We start from the raw sequence: 17,515 nt of genomic DNA, 5'->3' as shown, positions 1-17,515 counted from the left end.
CTTCACCAAGGTTGTTCAAGTGCAAAAGGAGACTTCCTCTCCACATCATCTAACTTCCATTGCCCCTCCAATTGGCTTGATCAATGCAACAGTCAGCACCCCGACTTCTCCACTAATACAGTCTTGCATCAGGTTTGTGAAGGACAAAACAGCACTCATGGGTGAATTAAAGACTCCACTGCTCTCTCTGCCACCACCCCAGATGTGCTTCAACCCACAAAAGACAGAAATTTAATTTCTCAGCTGTCAACATGTTACCTCTGAATGTGCAGTTCACTTTCAGGTAGACAGCAAGCTACAGTCATTACACCGATGTGCAAGATATTTCTTCCTTGAATCTCTCATGTTATAACCACTGCAGTCTGAAAAGTAATAGATGATCAGATAGATGAAAAAGTCTTGGGCCTGGTGTGATCGGCCTCTGGATTGCAGGAGGTGGCCTATTGACATTTCTCAAGTGATGCATGGGTCTGATATTTTGCTGTTCCTGCATTAATGAAATTCACATCTTTTTGAATGGTTATTTGTTCTTCATTCTTTATCAACTCATGTTGGCAATACAACTCAAAAATCAAACACTGAGTATCTGATAGGTCTATGAAATCACATGACCTGATCTCAGTTTATCCCAAAGAACTGTACTGCTTAAACTCAACATTCAACAAAACTACCTTCTCACTATTTAAAATTCTGAATAATGTTATGTATTTATTAGTAATTATATGTGCTACCTGACCAGCTACCGCCTTTAATATTAAATATACTGTACTAGTTGTTGGAATGGACTTCTGCCTGCAGGTGTAAAGGATGGGGTTGTGGGATTGGATGTTCAGATGTACATACTACTGGCAAACTTTATTTTGCCCACATTTTTTTAAATGTATACATTCTAGAGCATAGTTCTATACCTTCATAAACTGTGACAGTAGACATTTTGTGGCAAACATATAAAAGACACATTTTAGAAAGATTTGTTGTTGTACTTGGTAACAGTTTTTATTTTAGATACAGTAAGATTTTCCGAGACAGATCCACACATTTTTTTAGGATTATTATTAGAATTATTTTTTGCAATTCATTGTGATTGAGTCAAATTATTACAAACCTATACAAAACAGGGAAGCACATACTGTCAACGTCCTGTGAGCTATAAGTCAAGCTTTATTTTCTACTTAAATGAGATTGATTTGAACACCTCATACTAGAGTGTCTTGAGTACTTGCTGAAGTTTTTGATTTGTTTTTAGTGCTTCTCTTCAATTCCAGAGATCGCATACTCTTTGCCGAAATAAAGGCACTATAAATACCTACGCCTTATGCATGCAACCCATGAGCTAGGATGGAGGGATGCCAAGGCACAGCTGACACAGAGAAGGATGTAGAGGGTCCTATTTCAGAGCATTTTGATGCTGGGTAAATGGTGCTTTGTACCCCCTTCTCTTCTGAGGCTATTTTTAAACCATTTGTGGTGGTAAATGCCACTGGTATGCGCAACACTACCGGGCTTCACTGAGCTCTGGACACTGCAGCATTCAAAGATGCCAGGCATCTCAGTACCTCACACATGGACCATGGCCAGTGAGGATGTGGTATAGAGCAAAGGGGGACAATGAGGGCAGAAGGAAGGCAATACTGATGTTGGTATGCTGTCAGAATTCTCACATCCAAGTCATTGCTTTTTGTGCAGTCCGAAAGCACCACCTATAGATAAGTGACACACAGAGCAGTTCTGGGATCTTTAGTAACAGCAGCTGTGTTTTTTCAAATCACATGTATGTATTTGTAAAAGTTGTGTACATCTAGAATGGTAAATAAAAATGTTTCCGATTTCAGCCAGTAATACCTTAAAATAAAGGTGAAAAAATCAAATTTTTAAAATGAAATTATTTGATTACATGTGTTTGAATTGTTGACCACAAACACGAGTGAAAATCTGAGAAAGTCTAAATGAAGTCTTATGTATCAGAGATAATATGGATATTGCCAAGTGAAAGTTTGTTCTGCCGGATCTGAAGTCATTGTCCTTGAAAGCAAGAATCTGTTGGGATGGTTTGCTTCCTGCATTGTAACCATGGTGTGCTGTAACAGCACTAATTAAACAGTCATCCACAGCCAGTGTAGTCATCTTTCAGTGACCTGGTAGAAAGAAATCTCTCATTTGCATTGTCCAAATTTTTTTAGCAAGAAAGGTTTTCTTTTACCTGCCAAATAAAACATTCAACCCGGGCATGTTTCCATGACTTGTGGAAGACAACGGAAGTCAGCACATCTGAACAGGATAGAGTTGGTACTTGCAATTCTTGAGCAAAGGCCAATGGAGTTTATTTCTGGACCACTGGTGTTGTGGACAGCATATGTTTTAGCTACAGCAAGCGTCAATGGTCTCCTTGGGGTCAATTTCAGTCAGATGTATAAGGAAAACCCTGCCATTTAATGTATGTCCAAGACCCTTACAAAAAACCCTTGCACGGCAGGAGGCATGGAGTCTTCTGGCATGTTTAAATGTGAATGATAGTTGCCACAAGAAGGAGCATAATGCCAGTAGAAAGATAGATTACATTGGTCTTTAGTCTTGTTTTTTGTTTATTACAAAGTATTTTGAAGCTGCAGCAGATACAGTATATATATACTGTATATGTTTAAAACAGGGAGTGTTTTCTTTTTTCTGCTATATTGTTCAGAATTTGAATTATTTTATTTGAAGAATCTAGTCTGTTTCATATTTCATCAGTCCCATTACTTAGAAACGGGTAAATCTGCTACAGTACATGATAGTTTATTATTAGCTTAACAGGCATTTTTGTGTAATTGTAGTTTAATATTTTCTGACAGATTTTCTTAAACTCTCCAAGGACGCAAGGCATAATAGTATCCCAACGTCTGATGTAATTATTATTATTTAGTCTATAAGTCTGCCATTTCCACAATATCTTCAGTACCTAATAGCTTAGATTTCTACAGTACTCTAATGCCCAGGGAAAGTCACTGTCAGCCCTTATATATAAGATATCCTTGACTACAGTGTGTGCAGATAAGCTTTTGTTTAATAGACAAAAATGTCTATTATGATGATGTCAGAATATTTATAAAGAGAAAGTGTTTGTCAGCAAATAAACTATTTATTTTGATTTTACTTAATTTACTACAATAACTTTTTTCTTTTTTTAATGCAATGAATAATTTTAAAAACTGTCCAATTTCAATATTTCACTTTTGTCTATTCTAAAAAGTTGTTTTTTTACTACTTTAGAAAGACAAAATATTACGGATAACAGCATAGCAATCTATTGTATGAAATAAACATATGAAAGATGTCTGAATATAGAAAGGTACAGTATACGTACTACAGTATAACTAAGCTATACAGTGATAGCTATATAGCAGTATAGATAAAATCTGTCAAGAAGAAAGCTATTCCAAGTCTTCTTGGCAAAGAATAACATAATGTATTATGTTATTGTATTATGCTCATTTATCCTACTATATATCAGCTTGTATTATAGCACTGTTTCTGGAAACAAAGCTACAAATTGTAAACAATAGGATTTATGTCTAATATAAAAATCTAGCTTACCCCTCTTGTTTTAGAATTCATTATTATAACCTTTTAGCAAAGTGTCAGATTGTAACTTTCTATGCTTGTACTAAGGCATGGAGCTAATTCAGTACATTACATTTCAATACAACAGATTAGATAGTAAGATATTGTAAATATGTTAGTAACATATTAGAATGACTTTATCTTGGATTTTTTAGAATTTTTGCATATAAAGTCTAGAATTTTACATTAGTCATTACTATTCAGCAATAATAGTATTTTGTAAAGTCAGAGAAAATAGGAGTTCCAAACTTACCGAGTAATGTTCTGCATTAATTTTCATAGATAAATGTTTCCTTGTGTGAAATAAGATTGCAAATGTGACTGAGCTATTCTTGAGTGCATATCCACTTAGCTCTTGAGACATAGAAACATGATTGTTCATGTTCTGTTCCAGTCCTTATTAAATTGCATTTAAAAAACTTCTCCTAGCATATGTTTTTTTCATCCTCATTGAGATAATACTGGTATATAAAACCTACTTCAGAGGAGATTAAAAGAGAGTATTCAGAAAAGATGCACTGAAATTACACAGAAAGACAACCATTATCCACCAGAGCCAAAGGGATTTGGCTTAATTAATTAGTCAACTAATTGTTGATAATGAATAAAAATATTTTTTATTCGTATTTAGTAGCTAAAGATTCTTCAATACCAGGGGTGCCCATCCCCGTGTAATCGGGATCAGTAGATGGATACACAATGTAGTAAATTGGGCTTACAAGTGGGGTGGCACAGTGGTTAACATTGCCACAGGCAGTACTGAGGTCCTGGGTTCAATTCCAGACCTTGGGTGCTACAGTACCTGCAAGGAGTTTGTATGTTCTTCCCAGTGTTCACATGAGTTTTCTTCCACCGTCCAGAAACATACTGGTAGGTTGATTGGTTTCTGGGAAATTTGGCCCTGGTGTAAGTGTGTGTGTGTCTGTGTGCTCTGTGTGAGTTCTGTGTACTCTGCCTTGTGCCCATTAAATTGCCAGAATTAGCTTCAGCTCCCACACAATCCTAAATTGGATGAAGTGGTTAGAAAATGGCTGAATGGAAGGGTGCCCACCTGCTGGTTGAAGCAATACCTGGCTGTGACTAAGTTTCTCTGTGCAAAAGTACAGTACACAGTTTCTTGTTCTGATATGTGAGTTATAGCCATGAGCAAAGTTTCTTGATGGTGATCATTTACACATTCTTGTGAATTCTCAGAAAAAGGAAAAAATAATTGCTAAACCTGGAAGCATAACAAAATAAAACATATCAGACCAAGATATTATTTTTCTTGAAACAGGACTTTGTGGAAATGATAACCATTTGTGTTTATTCCATTTTTATTCATTCTTGAATCCTTTCTCAAGCATCTGGTGACTGTGCATGATTGAAAAAAAAAGGGCACAGCAGAAACAGATCCATTCCTTAGCATTTGTGGAGGCATTCATATGCTTCTGGAGTTCATGAGTCACTCTCATCTTTAATTTGTTTTTTGTTGCCTGGCAGGTTAGATTATGCCAAATCTTCCTAGATTTATAACAGAATGAATTATTAGATTTACGCCAGACCAGAACATCTACAGTCTTCACCTGTCTACAGAATGTCTACATATTTGTATAGCTCCCACAATAAGAGGTTTGCAAATTTACAACAAATGTTGTCATCAAAATGGCTTTCCAAGCTATTCATTTGCAGAAGTTTGCTACAAACTTACATTGTATTACTGATACTTACTGAACAGTTTAGAAATTAAATCTAGTATTTAAGGAACACTTTTCCCATTCTGAAATGTGTATCTCTCTCCCATATTATGCAAGACTGAGAGTAACTTAATTTCACCAACAGAAAGATGAAATCAGCCTCTCTGAGGGAAGTACAGTGGATCTCAGGAAACCAGGAGAAGAGGAGGATGAATTTTCAGAAATGGCTGAAGAGGCCATGGATCCAGAAGACTGTTTTCCTGAAAGTAAGTGGCCATGAAATGCACGATTATTCTTCAAAATTGTGAAACTTGGTGGTTAAAGAGTCTTTGTTTTGCTTTTATCATGGATCCTATTACTTAGCACCTAGAAACTTTTCAATTAAATATATGGGCTGAGCTGTCTGAAAAGAATTAAGTAGTGCTTGTTGATATAATTTAAAATCCCAATTGAAAATAGTGTGCCATAAATTGAGAAACTTCAAAATCCATTTAAAATCAGTTAGTCAAGATTGTGTAATTAAGATATTTCTGCAAGTAACTCTTCTCAATTTAAAATCAGGAAGCAAACAAAATGTATTCAGGTTATAATTCAAATATTATGTATTAAATATGATTTCAGTCCATATTTGCCTAACTGTATTTACTGGTCAGCACAAATTTTGTTCTAAATACATTCGGTGAATCCTTATCCTGGAATCCTGGAAAGCTTTACAATCTGTTTTAGATCTGCTGTATTCCAAAAGTGCATTTTTACTGACGAATGATGATTTGATAACATATGAAGTTGGTAGGGGGGGGCAACATGGAAGACCTTGACAAGAATAGTGCAAGCCTCATGAGGTTTTTACTACTCAATCTCCCCTGTTTTCTACCATCACAATGGGTTATAGCTTGGAATGGCCAGACTGTCGATGTACTCTAGCATGAGGTTTAGGATATGTAGGAGGTGTGTCACCTGAACTACATTCCCCAGAAGCCTGTGGAAAATGAGGTAACACCCACTGCTTGATGGAAGGAAATTGGAATACTGCATCTGCCTTTTGAGAACAGGGGGTTCAGTAAAGAGCTGTGTCAATGGTAGAAGGAGCCAATTAGATTCTTCTGGTTTGAACTGTGATTTTTGATGGTGATACGGATCAAGTAAAGGTGTTATATGGCCGTAAGTGGCTTAGCTGCCAGGTTCACTAGTTAGAGACTCAAGTCATTTAGTGCTCAGCAAGAGCTAGGCATTTGTTTCTGTTTTCTATCTTCAACAATGCAAATAAAATATTTTTTACCTTTAATTACCATCTATTTGTTCTTTTCCCAAGTTAGTATGGGCAGGGCAGAATGCTTTGGTGAAAGTACTTTAGAAAAAAGATCATAACCTCCTGAAGTAATGTAATCTTAATATTCCAAAAGCACGTCACTGAGCACTGAGTTTCAAACACCTAATTTTCAGCAGATCACATTAATAACATCCTCTGTTATTATGACAGCTTGTACATACAACTGCAAGCTAATGCTGGAACTGCACTCAGTGAACTCTACATTAAACATGAAAATATGCACATAGAGGCTTTTTATAGTAGCAAATAAAAATGCCACCAAGTGCTACTTTCAGCACGTTTCTTTTACTACCAGAGGAAACAATACATTGGATCACTGCTATTCCACTATTAAGGGGATGTACCACTCTGTTGCATGTCTTCACTTTTGTCTGACCATGCATTCGTACTCCTACTTCCTGTTTGCAAACAGAAGCTAAAAAGCATGCTGTCTACAGCAGAAACTGTGCAGCACCAGTCAAATGTTACTGATTTTGAAACTACAGATCAGTGTATATTCAAAGATGCTTCCAAAGACTTTAATAAGGATACAGTGTCATTCACATATTTCATTAAATATTGTATGGATAGCTGTAGTCCTACCAGAAAGATTCAGTTATACCCAAATGAAAAACACTGGATATATAATGACATTGGCATGAGACTTGAAAACTTGACTGCTGCATTTTACTTAGGAGATAGTGAACTGTACAAAAATACAGGTATAACCTGGAGATGACCATCAGAGAGGCAAAGAAGGAATACAAAGACAACCTAGAAACACAGTTTCGATTCATGGTGCTTGTGGCAGGCATAGCAAGTGAGCACCAACTAAGGGAATGCCAGTGAGTTCACCACCACTGACACCTCACTACCAGATAATCTGTGTAGTTTTTATTCCCATTTCAAGGCTCAAAACACTGAGTCTTCCTCCATCAAGTTTGTCAGTGAATCAGGGGGGTTTCTGCTACAACTCAATGAACATGATGTACCCAGGACCTTTAAGAAGGTAAAAACTTGCAAAGCAGCTGGCCTGCATGGTGTTTCACCTCAAAGCCTCAAATTTATGATCAGTTAACTCCTGTATTGACAGATATTTTTAGTCTCTCGCTCTTCCTGTCTGTCGTACCAACATGCTTCAAGAAAACCACCATAGTGCCTCTTCCCATGAAAATCAAGGCTTAGGTCCAGTGGCTCTCATTTCTGTGACCATGAAGTGCTTAGAAAAGCCAGTAATGTCTTACATCAGTTGCACTTTTCCAGTCTCCTAGATCCTCTCCAGTTTGTATATCAAACTACAGTAACAGGTCAGTGGATGATGCCATCTACCTGGCCCAGCACATTGTCCTTGATTACAGCTCAGCCTTCAATACAATTATTCTTTCAAAGCTGGTCTTGAAACTCAAAGACCTGGGCCTGTGTAACTCTATCTGCAAGTGGATACTGGATTTCCAAACGGGCAGACCACAGGTAGTTAAGGCAAACAAAACCTCATCCATAGTGACTCTGAACACTGCAGTCCCTCAAGGAGGCTGCCTCAGTCCTGGACTCTACTCACTCTTCACTTATGGCTGTTTCACCACATACAGTAACAACCATATCATCAAATGTGCTGTTGATGTTGTAGTAATGAACTGATCAGCAAAAATGATGAGTCTGTATATGAGAATGTGGTTTCAGATCTGAGAAAGTGGTGTCATGATAACAACCTTGCCCTGAATATCGGCAAGAAAAAAAACTCATGGTGAACTTCGGGAGACACAAAGTGAGGCACAATCTGATCAGCACTGATGAATCACCAGTGGAAACAGCTCTTTCAGATTCCCTGGGTTGCAGATTTTGAATGACCTAGCATGGAACTAAAATACTGAACTCGTTCTGAAAAAATCACGTGTCCCTCCACTTTCAGAGGCATCTGAGGAAATGTGTGTTGAGTAAGTGAATACTCCTGAGCTTTTATCATTATAAACTATAGAGAGTGTCCTGACTGGTGGCATCACCATATGGTATGACATCACACAAACACACAAGACAGGAAGGCCATACAGAGGGTGTGACATTTGCAAAAAAACGCATAGAATCTGGCTTACTGGACCATCAATTGATGAGAAGTATGTCAACACTTGCCAAAATAAAGCCTTTGCTTTTATAACCACCCTGGATACAAAATGTTCTCACCACTACAGTCTGTCAGGTGTACCACAGCACCAAAACAAAGACCACTAGGTTCAGAAACAGTTTTTTCCCCTAACCGGTATATGCCTTGAATAGATAATAGCTACTGTAAATGCAAACTGGCTAACTATTAGTCACCACTGCTGACTGTTGAATGTTGAATTTTTGCACTGCATATTGCACATTTTTGTTTACTATTGCATATTGTAAATATATATTGTATGTTGCATTGTATTGTGTACTGGAAGGTACTGTCTTTTGGACTACTTGTTTAGCTCTTCTATTTAATATTCTTCTATTTAATGCTATCTTCACCTGTCTGTTGAGAGAACAAGCATTATTAAGAATCCCAATGTACTGTTACAGATGGCAAACAAAATTAACTTGAACTATTTGCAGAAGTGCAAATCCCCTCAAGCCAAGCAAGTCAAAGCCAAACATTGTCTTAAGCACTCATTTCATTTAACTTACAGTAATTGCATTGGTTGTTGAAGGTTATTGTATTTATTACCAGAAATAGAAGTAAATAGAAGTAATAGAAGTGTTTATAAGCATAACAGATTAAATAATTCAGATTTGATCTGCATGATTTCTATTAAAGGAATATTATTGCCACTTTTTAAAATATGCAGCTGCAGAGCAAATCTGTACATACTGTAGGTGTGTTTGTGGTGAGTGCATTAGGACTGGTACCATGCACAGGCAGATGCAGGTTCAAACCAGGAAAAGGTTGTTACAGCAAAGAGCACATCAGTCCCTTCAAGATAATTTTCTCTCATAGTAATTAGTCTGTAATCTCCTGCTGATGTTCTAAGGAATAATTTCTTCAGGTAATGTAGATAGAGTTGTTTGATAGATGAAAAACAAGAGGGGGGAATTCAGAACATCTGTCAAGGGTGAGGGGAATGAGGCCACACATTCATACTATTCATAACGATAAAAAGAAAAAAATGTATCCATATCATTTTGAAAAAGAGTTAATATTCATATTATAAAACATTTGTTGTTCTGTCTTTTAAATGATATTCAAGTTTTCTTTCTCTGCCTCTTTCACCTCTACTTACTAAGTATGCTTAAGTATTGTTTGAATGCAGAAAAACATAGTAATGGCAAAATGGTGAAATTAAAACTAGTAACGACAGACAACTTTTGTTAGCCATGATTTTGAAAATGCTGTTATTAGTAACATAATAATAATAATAATAAAAATTCCTTACACTAATGTAGAGCTTTTCTGGACACTCTACTCAAAGCCCTTTACAGATAATAGGGGCTCCCCACCACCACCACCAATGTGCAGCACCACCTGCATGATGCAAAGGCAGCTATAGTGCACCAGTACGTACACTCACCACACATCAGCTATCAGTGGAGAGGAGAACAGAGTAATGAAGCCAATTCATAGATGGGGATTATTAGGAGGCCATGACTGGTATAGGCTATTGGAAATTTTGGCCAGGATGCTAGGCTTACACCCCTACTCTTTTTGAGAAACATCTTGGGATTTTTAATGACCATAGAGAGTCAGAACCTCGGTTTTACATCTTATCATAAGGACAGCACCTTTTTACAGTATAGTATCCCCATCACTATACTGGGACTTTAGGACCAACACAGACTGCAGGGTGATTGCCCCCTATTGGCCCCACTAACACCTCTTCCAGCAGCAACTTTAGTTTTTCCCAGGAGGTCTCCCATCCAGGTACTGGCCAGGCTCACATCTGCTTAGCTTCAGTGGGTTGCCAGTTGTGAGTTGCTTTGTGATATGGCTGCTGGCATATAGGTTTTATATGAAATTTATGGATTTTATGGACTAATACCTTACTTCATAGAAGAATCAACATTTCTGTGAAATGTGAACCAGAGGACCCAAATGAAAACTACAGGGAAGTGCATTTGCAAATGAAAATGGGAAGCATTTGTTTTACTCAAAGGGTTGGAACAACTTCCCAGTACTTTTGTTGAAGCTGATGCTCTGGTTTCTTTCAAGAAACAGCTGAATGGGATTCTAGGATCAATTGGCTATTTGCAACCAACTTAGCTAGATAACTGAATGGCCTGCTCTTGTTTATGACCACAGTATAAACTTTGTGAGAGTACAGCCCTGTTGGGACCACATTTCCCAGAAACCTCTGAAGAAATGAGCTGTTGTTCTCAGTCACCTGACCAATTGCCTTTTGATGTCAGGTCAGGAGATGAAAAGCAGCAGCTTATTTCCTTAGCAGTTTCTAAGCCATGTGGTACCAACAGGGCTTTGTTTTTGTGATCATATAGTAGTCATCAACCCTCACGTCCAGATTGAGATGGAAGGATGTTTTTAATGGTCAGAGAGCAGTTGCATAAACTGATTTGTTAAGTAGAGTGGCACAGTGGCAAAGTGGTTAGCATTGCTGCCTCATAGTGCTCAGGCCCTGAGTTTAGTTCCTGTATCCTTGTCAGGATGGGCTCCAACTTGCAATCTTGTATTGGATAATTGGTTAAAAAATGGATGGATGAATTTATTAAATTTTCCTTTTTTTCCAAACAAGTTGCAACAAGTTGAATTCAGTTATCATAGTTAAATGAAGCATTATCCTTATTAAATACTTAATAACTTGAGTATTAAATATTGAGTATTACGTATACTTGAGTATTGAGTATGCTGCTTTAAATTGAGATATATTATTAACTTAAATTTTATATCACTTAAGGTGTGCAACAAAGATCTGCTACTTAAAAACTGAAATGTTGGGGTCAGTTTCTGAAATAAACTTATTCCTTTTAGTATTTGGTTTAAAGCTGAATTTTTATTGTTTTAAATAACCCTTCAGGGCATCAATGTTTCAGTATGATAAAGCATCTGTCTTTTACTTCAAATCATACCAAACCCTTCTACCATTGATGAAACAAAAATTAAACACTTTCATGCAGTGTATTTCAGAATTAGAGCTTGGCATTGAATTTATTGTTTATTATTATAGTCCATATGTTTTTGCTTATAGAACTTTGCAAGAATGTTTTTCATAGTTTTTCCTGCAACAAGAAGTTATTTAAAAGTCTTGAAATCTAGTCTTTAATTAAACAAAAAGAAACTTGGGATGGTTCACAGCTGCAAACCCATGTGCAAATGGATGTGAATAAAAATAATGAGTATGTGCTTCTCTGGTGTGCCTCTTAATTGCTAAGTCACAGACAGCTCTTGAGAAGGAAAAAAAACATTTAAATACATCTAGTCACTATATTCCAGAGAACACTGTTTGTTTAGTCAAGAGGTTTAAAAACATTTTAAATTGTAAAACTACATAAACCCTGAGGGTACCCTACAGTATGAATTTATTCTTCAAAGCTTTGTGACAGAATCCTTATTTTCAGTTAATGAATGTTGTTCCAATTACTATAAGAATGCGTTCATTTGAAGCCTTCAAAACACTGTAGGTTCACCCTTGAATAATTACATGTAATCATCTACAAACAGAAAAAAGTTAAAATTTGTACACTTATGGCAGTAAAATATTTCATATTAACTTGTGTATCTATGTGGTGTGGATGAAAATGGTTTGACTGCTATTTTCAGTAACCACATCATTCAGCAAAATCATGGTCGATTTAAAAATCTGACAAAAACGCTGTAACAATCAACACTCCCAAGCCAGATAAAAGAATGCAATCAATACCTGATGGGCAAATACCATTTGTGAAAGTTTCACCTATATACACTGACTACATCTAATATATTTGGAAATCAAATTAGACTCCAAAGATGTTATAGTTACCGTTTAAAGAGTGTCTGATGTCTTTGGTTAGTTTCGTCGTTTGCAAAGCCAATTGCAATATTGTCAAAATGTATGTACTGTATATGTCAAGTATGAACAATATATAGGCCTGTGTAATGTAAAGTAAGAAATGCTATATGACACAATTATCATAAGCAACAGAATGTGTGACCCTTGTATCCCCTTAATTTCCACTTAATGGTTGTTAATCGCTTAGTAAATGTTGGCGCCAGGGTGCTAAAATGTCTGTAGCCCTTAAGAAAGTGCTTGAGCATCGTTACAAATTGAGTTGTAGTTACTCTGTTACCATAATCACATTATTAGGCTCACAGGCAATAAGTTAATTTAGAGAAGCTCAAATGCCAGTAATGGAGACAGTCATATGAGCATTGCACATAATAATGTAATTTCATGGCAATGCTCCATTGTTATGAAAGTATGACAGAAAGCTTTTAAAGAGTAATTGATACTGGGGATTCTGTTTTATAACAGCCACAATCTCTTATCAACTACTGCAATGAGATTACCCAAAGGCATGGATCATTAAACAGGCTAAAGCTGGATTAGGACTGAGGAGCACTGTACAGTGTTGTATGTTTTGTGTGAAATGGTTCTTGCAGAAAACCTGGGGTCAGTATGCCTTCTTTTGTATGAAAACTATTCATCTTCTATTGAAAATATTACCCTCAACATGGATCAATATGAATGCATTTTACAAGAGGCTTGTTCTTACTACTGCTGTCTGATATTTATGAATAGTGTTCTGCAGTTCATGTTAAAATAAAGCTGCAGGTTCTCGACCCGTTTACTGTAATTTATTGCATCATCTGTGATCACACTGTACTATAGGGAAATCACCATCAAAACTATACTATGTGATTTTAATTAAACTATCCCACTGGAAAGAGGTTGTAAATTATGATTCGTTTATTGAGCTTTTATTAACATTGTTATTTTTACCACTTTCTTCATTTATTCATTTGTATCTGTTCTGTGATTTTTTTGTATGTTAAGCAATTAGAGTTTCAATTAGTATAATAAATTGCTGATATAACTAAGGCCCACATTTACATGGTAATTCATTTGAAGTTAAGAATGTTTAAGATTTTTGTGTAAGAGTGTAAAACTCTCTCTCCCTGCTCCATAAACAAGTGTCAGTTGGTATACAATTACCGATTATACATCTGACCCTTTGCTTTTACAGTACAGCAACGGAAAAAAAATAAAAACACCTGCAAAAAGTAACTGCAGAACAGAAAGTAACTTTTTCCAGGAATAAGTCTGTTATTCAAAACCTTGACTGATTCATTATTGTAATTTAATTTTAATTTGACGACATAAGCTTTGCTGTGTAGTTAACATGACATAATTCAGTTAAAATAATTATTTGAATTGTACTTTATTTCCCTGATGTAGAGAATTTATGTGTAGTTTATACAGATTAATGGTACTGTATGTTAAATCCAGAAAACATATTTTGCTTAAGTAAAATGGTATTTCGTTTCACTGTATTCGTTGAACTGTATTTAACTCTTGTGAAGATGGCTTTTCTTCACAAAAAGGTCATGTTCTTGAGCTGACTTGAGAGGTACATTAATAAGTTTGGAAGCTGTTACTACACTGCTATCAAATTGTTAAATTACTACGTTTTGTAATTTAATGAAGTAAGCTAGTGAGCTGGAGAATGTGAAAAATGAACTGTTTTGCCATTGCCTTATTTGTCCTGGGTTCTCAGCATTATTAAAATCTGTTTGGTTTTTTTTTTGTATTAGTGTGCGTGCGTCGTTTCCCATGCTGTGATATTAACACCACACAGGGAGTGGGCAGCATATGGTGGAGGCTCCGAAAAACCTGCTACCGAATTGTAGAACACAGCTGGTTTGAAACTTTTATCATCTTCATGATCCTTCTCAGCAGTGGTGCTCTGGTAAGTTGTCCTCCTGACTCTGTTTATTTTGACTGTTTAAACTCGTATCTGGCACTTTGCAGTGCATCATGCTGCACAGTTAGATGAATCTGCCTGCATGCACGTTTTTCTTTTTTCAATTGCAATTAATCATTTCCAGCAGCCTAGGAAAGCTGTGCAAGTGAAGCAAATAATTTCAAAGTAATAGAGTATAATTAATTGTGTTTATTGTTATCTGGAAAAAGAGAAGGACAATTGATTGTCTAGCTATTAAAATGTGTGTCCTTTGTGAGAATGTTACAGTACATGACTGACAATCAGGGGTATTATTGTGTGTTTGTGGGGCTCATTCCATTCTGATTCAGCTAACAGATTTTAAAACAGCTTTTTCTTTAACTTTGCTGGATTTACCTTTAAATAAAAATCCCCTCCCCATACTTTATGGCAGACTACTGAAAACATACATAGTGGAAACTATACAAGAAACACAAGGAATCAAGGGATACCTGTGTTTCCAGTCAGTCTTTAAGGAAAAATCCAACCTGTTTGAGGAAATCTTTTGTCTCACTGTTTTCAGGTCCAGATTGTAATATTTTTCCCATGAAAATGTAAGATATCAATCCATATTTCTGGAAATAATAACTAGTTAATAATAACTAGGCAATCAGAATGAGGAACTGTCAGCACATGAGCTCCCAAGATAAAAGCAAACCTCAGAGGATAATTTCAAACTGAAAAGTAAAAGGAAAAAGAAAGAGTCAGAGCTTTATGTACAGTACTGTATATACTAGACTGCATGTTTGTAAAATTAATCAAAGCACACAAACACGATGGAGTGCTAATTTTATTTTTTATCTTAGTTCAGGCAGATACAACATTTCGAAAAAGACACATGAATGTTACGTGCTGGGTTTCTGTATTGTCATGTGGTTCTGCATTAATTTTTTCTGTATAGAGTGGAGTATTGGTTTAGTTAAATAAATAATAAATAATAATCAGAGTTACACATCTTGAAACTGAAAAGCAAGTTGGAAATGCTTTATATGAAGTTAAACTGTTAAGAGGTCAACAGAAACTAGAGCTGTCAGGTTTTGTGTTTGTATTTGCACGCACCAGAGAGGAATCAGGTGAAAAATTGGTCAGGTTTCTTGACTATAATGCTAATTAGTACCCCCCCCCCTCCCAGGGGGCAAACAACAGAGCTTCATCTGCTATCAGTGCCTCATGCAGAGTTTTCCATTATACAACTATGGATTTGCCAAAATACAGTGTGTCTCAGAGCCATATACTGTATAGTATATTATCAGTTTTCTGATATTGAAAGGTTAGGTATAATCTTTTAATGGAAAAATACATTTTACAGAGGGCATTGTAACACTAGATTTTGATTTTATATTAATACTTAGTTTAATACTTTCATTTTATGTTATTGTTTCTGTTAAATAAAAACCATATTTTATCAACAACAAAAGGCAAATCAGCTGTACCAGTCTCTTTCAATTTAAGGGCTCGAGTTAATGTTTTTAAACTCTAAGGCTAACTTTACAGGCAAAAACAACAGAATATTTTTGTCTCCCCTTTATTAATGACTTTCATTCATGAACATTAGGGGGGCAAGGATGTCAATGTTATGTTAATGTATTTTTAAAGGGCTGGTCTCTTTAACTTCTCTAACATGGGCCCACGTAAAACTTGGCTGTTTTTGGAATGAGAAGTGTTTGGTCTTCTTTTTCTTTAACACAGTTCTGTATATTTTAAAAATACTCAGCACTAGCCATCTGTGACCTTCCTGGGCCATGACACACAATTAGCCAAGTGCCAGTGGGGTTAGGGCTAGAATTAGCCATCCAGGGCAGGCTTGGATCCCTGTGTGGGAAAACTGACTCTTATTACATCCCTGCTGCCTGTAATCGTGGCTCACAGTGATGTCAGAGAAATGACACAAAAACATAAACAATGTTTCATACAAATCATGTCCATGCAGTCCTCTAGGACCTAATTGATCCTCAAATCCCATGCAGATATTTCTTGGAAAACAAAAAAGATATTGGTTTTAATAGCATGGCTGGGTAATGTGCTACATACTCCCACAACCCTTTGCATAACGAAATACCTCCTGTTTTGCTTGAAGTGCCCAAACAACAACTCGCAGTAACTTTGGTGTTTGCAAGACATTATAATTGGTAATAAAAATGTATTGTGATTTACCGAACATTTGTTGTATGTACACTGTATGGTCACCAGATTAAACTTTAACAACACGTTAAAGTTTAATACTTTAAAGTGTTATATTCTGAAAACATTTTCGAAACATACTTTTAATAAATCTTTGCACTGTTTGTTCTTTTTACACAGGCATTTGAAGATATCAACATTGAAAAAAGGAAAGTCATTAAAGTAATTCTGGAGTATGCTGATAAGGTGTTCACTTACGTCTTTGTTCTTGAAATGCTTCTGAAATGGATTGCATATGGCTTTAAGAAGTATTTCACCAATTACTGGTGCTGGCTCGATTTTCTAATTGTAGATGTAAGTATTTTTTTCATATTGTTTTTATAAGCTTTTAACGTAATTTTGTTATTTATTTACTTAGACATAAAAATAATAGAAAGACAAAAGGCAGTTTGTATTTTGGGTTCTGTAGGTGAGTGCTTAGTTAGCCAGTATAGAAAGGATATACAATAAATAACACCAAATAAATGAAAATATTGAATTTCTTTTTACTTTTGAACTTAAAATTTAAAAAATTATTTTAGTTTGAATAATATGTTGAAAGCGTACATAAGTTACTAAAGGTCTTTCAAGTTTGACACCCACCAATGACAGAAGAGGTAGTAAAGGCTGATTAGTTCCATGAAAATGACAGCTAAAAAGAATGGTCTTGTTTGCGTCATGGTTTTGAAAACGTTGAAATTTTACACACATTGTATGGTTTTCATTTTTTCATCTGACTTTTTCTTCATTTTTGGGAGCAGGAAATGCCAACAGGAAGAAAGTGTAACATTTTCAAAAGCGGCTTATGAATTCTGTCATTGGGCTGGTGCATACCCTGTTACATTATCTCTAAGTATCAATTTACTGTATAACTTTACTTTCT

The 17,515-nt window shown here is 35.9% G+C and overlaps 1 protein-coding gene across 1 annotated transcript in view; it reads left to right on the top strand.

Annotated features, from left to right (window-relative positions):
- scn5lab (sodium channel, voltage gated, type V-like, alpha b) overlaps positions 1-17,515 on the top strand; it is a 170,741-nt gene that overhangs the window by 132,783 nt on the left and 20,443 nt on the right. The window contains exons 18-20 of the mRNA XM_088918724.1: positions 5,422-5,542; positions 14,285-14,439; positions 16,774-16,947. Coding sequence (XP_088774850.1) covers positions 5,422-5,542; positions 14,285-14,439; positions 16,774-16,947 — 450 coding nt within the window. The remainder of the gene's footprint in view (positions 1-5,421; positions 5,543-14,284; positions 14,440-16,773; positions 16,948-17,515) is intronic.

This window comes from Atractosteus spatula, chromosome 6 (assembly GCF_055471065.1).
Source record: "Atractosteus spatula isolate fAtrSpa1 chromosome 6, fAtrSpa1.hap1, whole genome shotgun sequence".
In the NCBI taxonomy this organism is placed as follows: Eukaryota; Metazoa; Chordata; class Actinopteri; order Semionotiformes; family Lepisosteidae; genus Atractosteus; species Atractosteus spatula.
The sequence above is the reverse complement of the archived record's forward strand: the minus strand, read 5'-3'. Positions and strand labels throughout refer to the sequence as shown.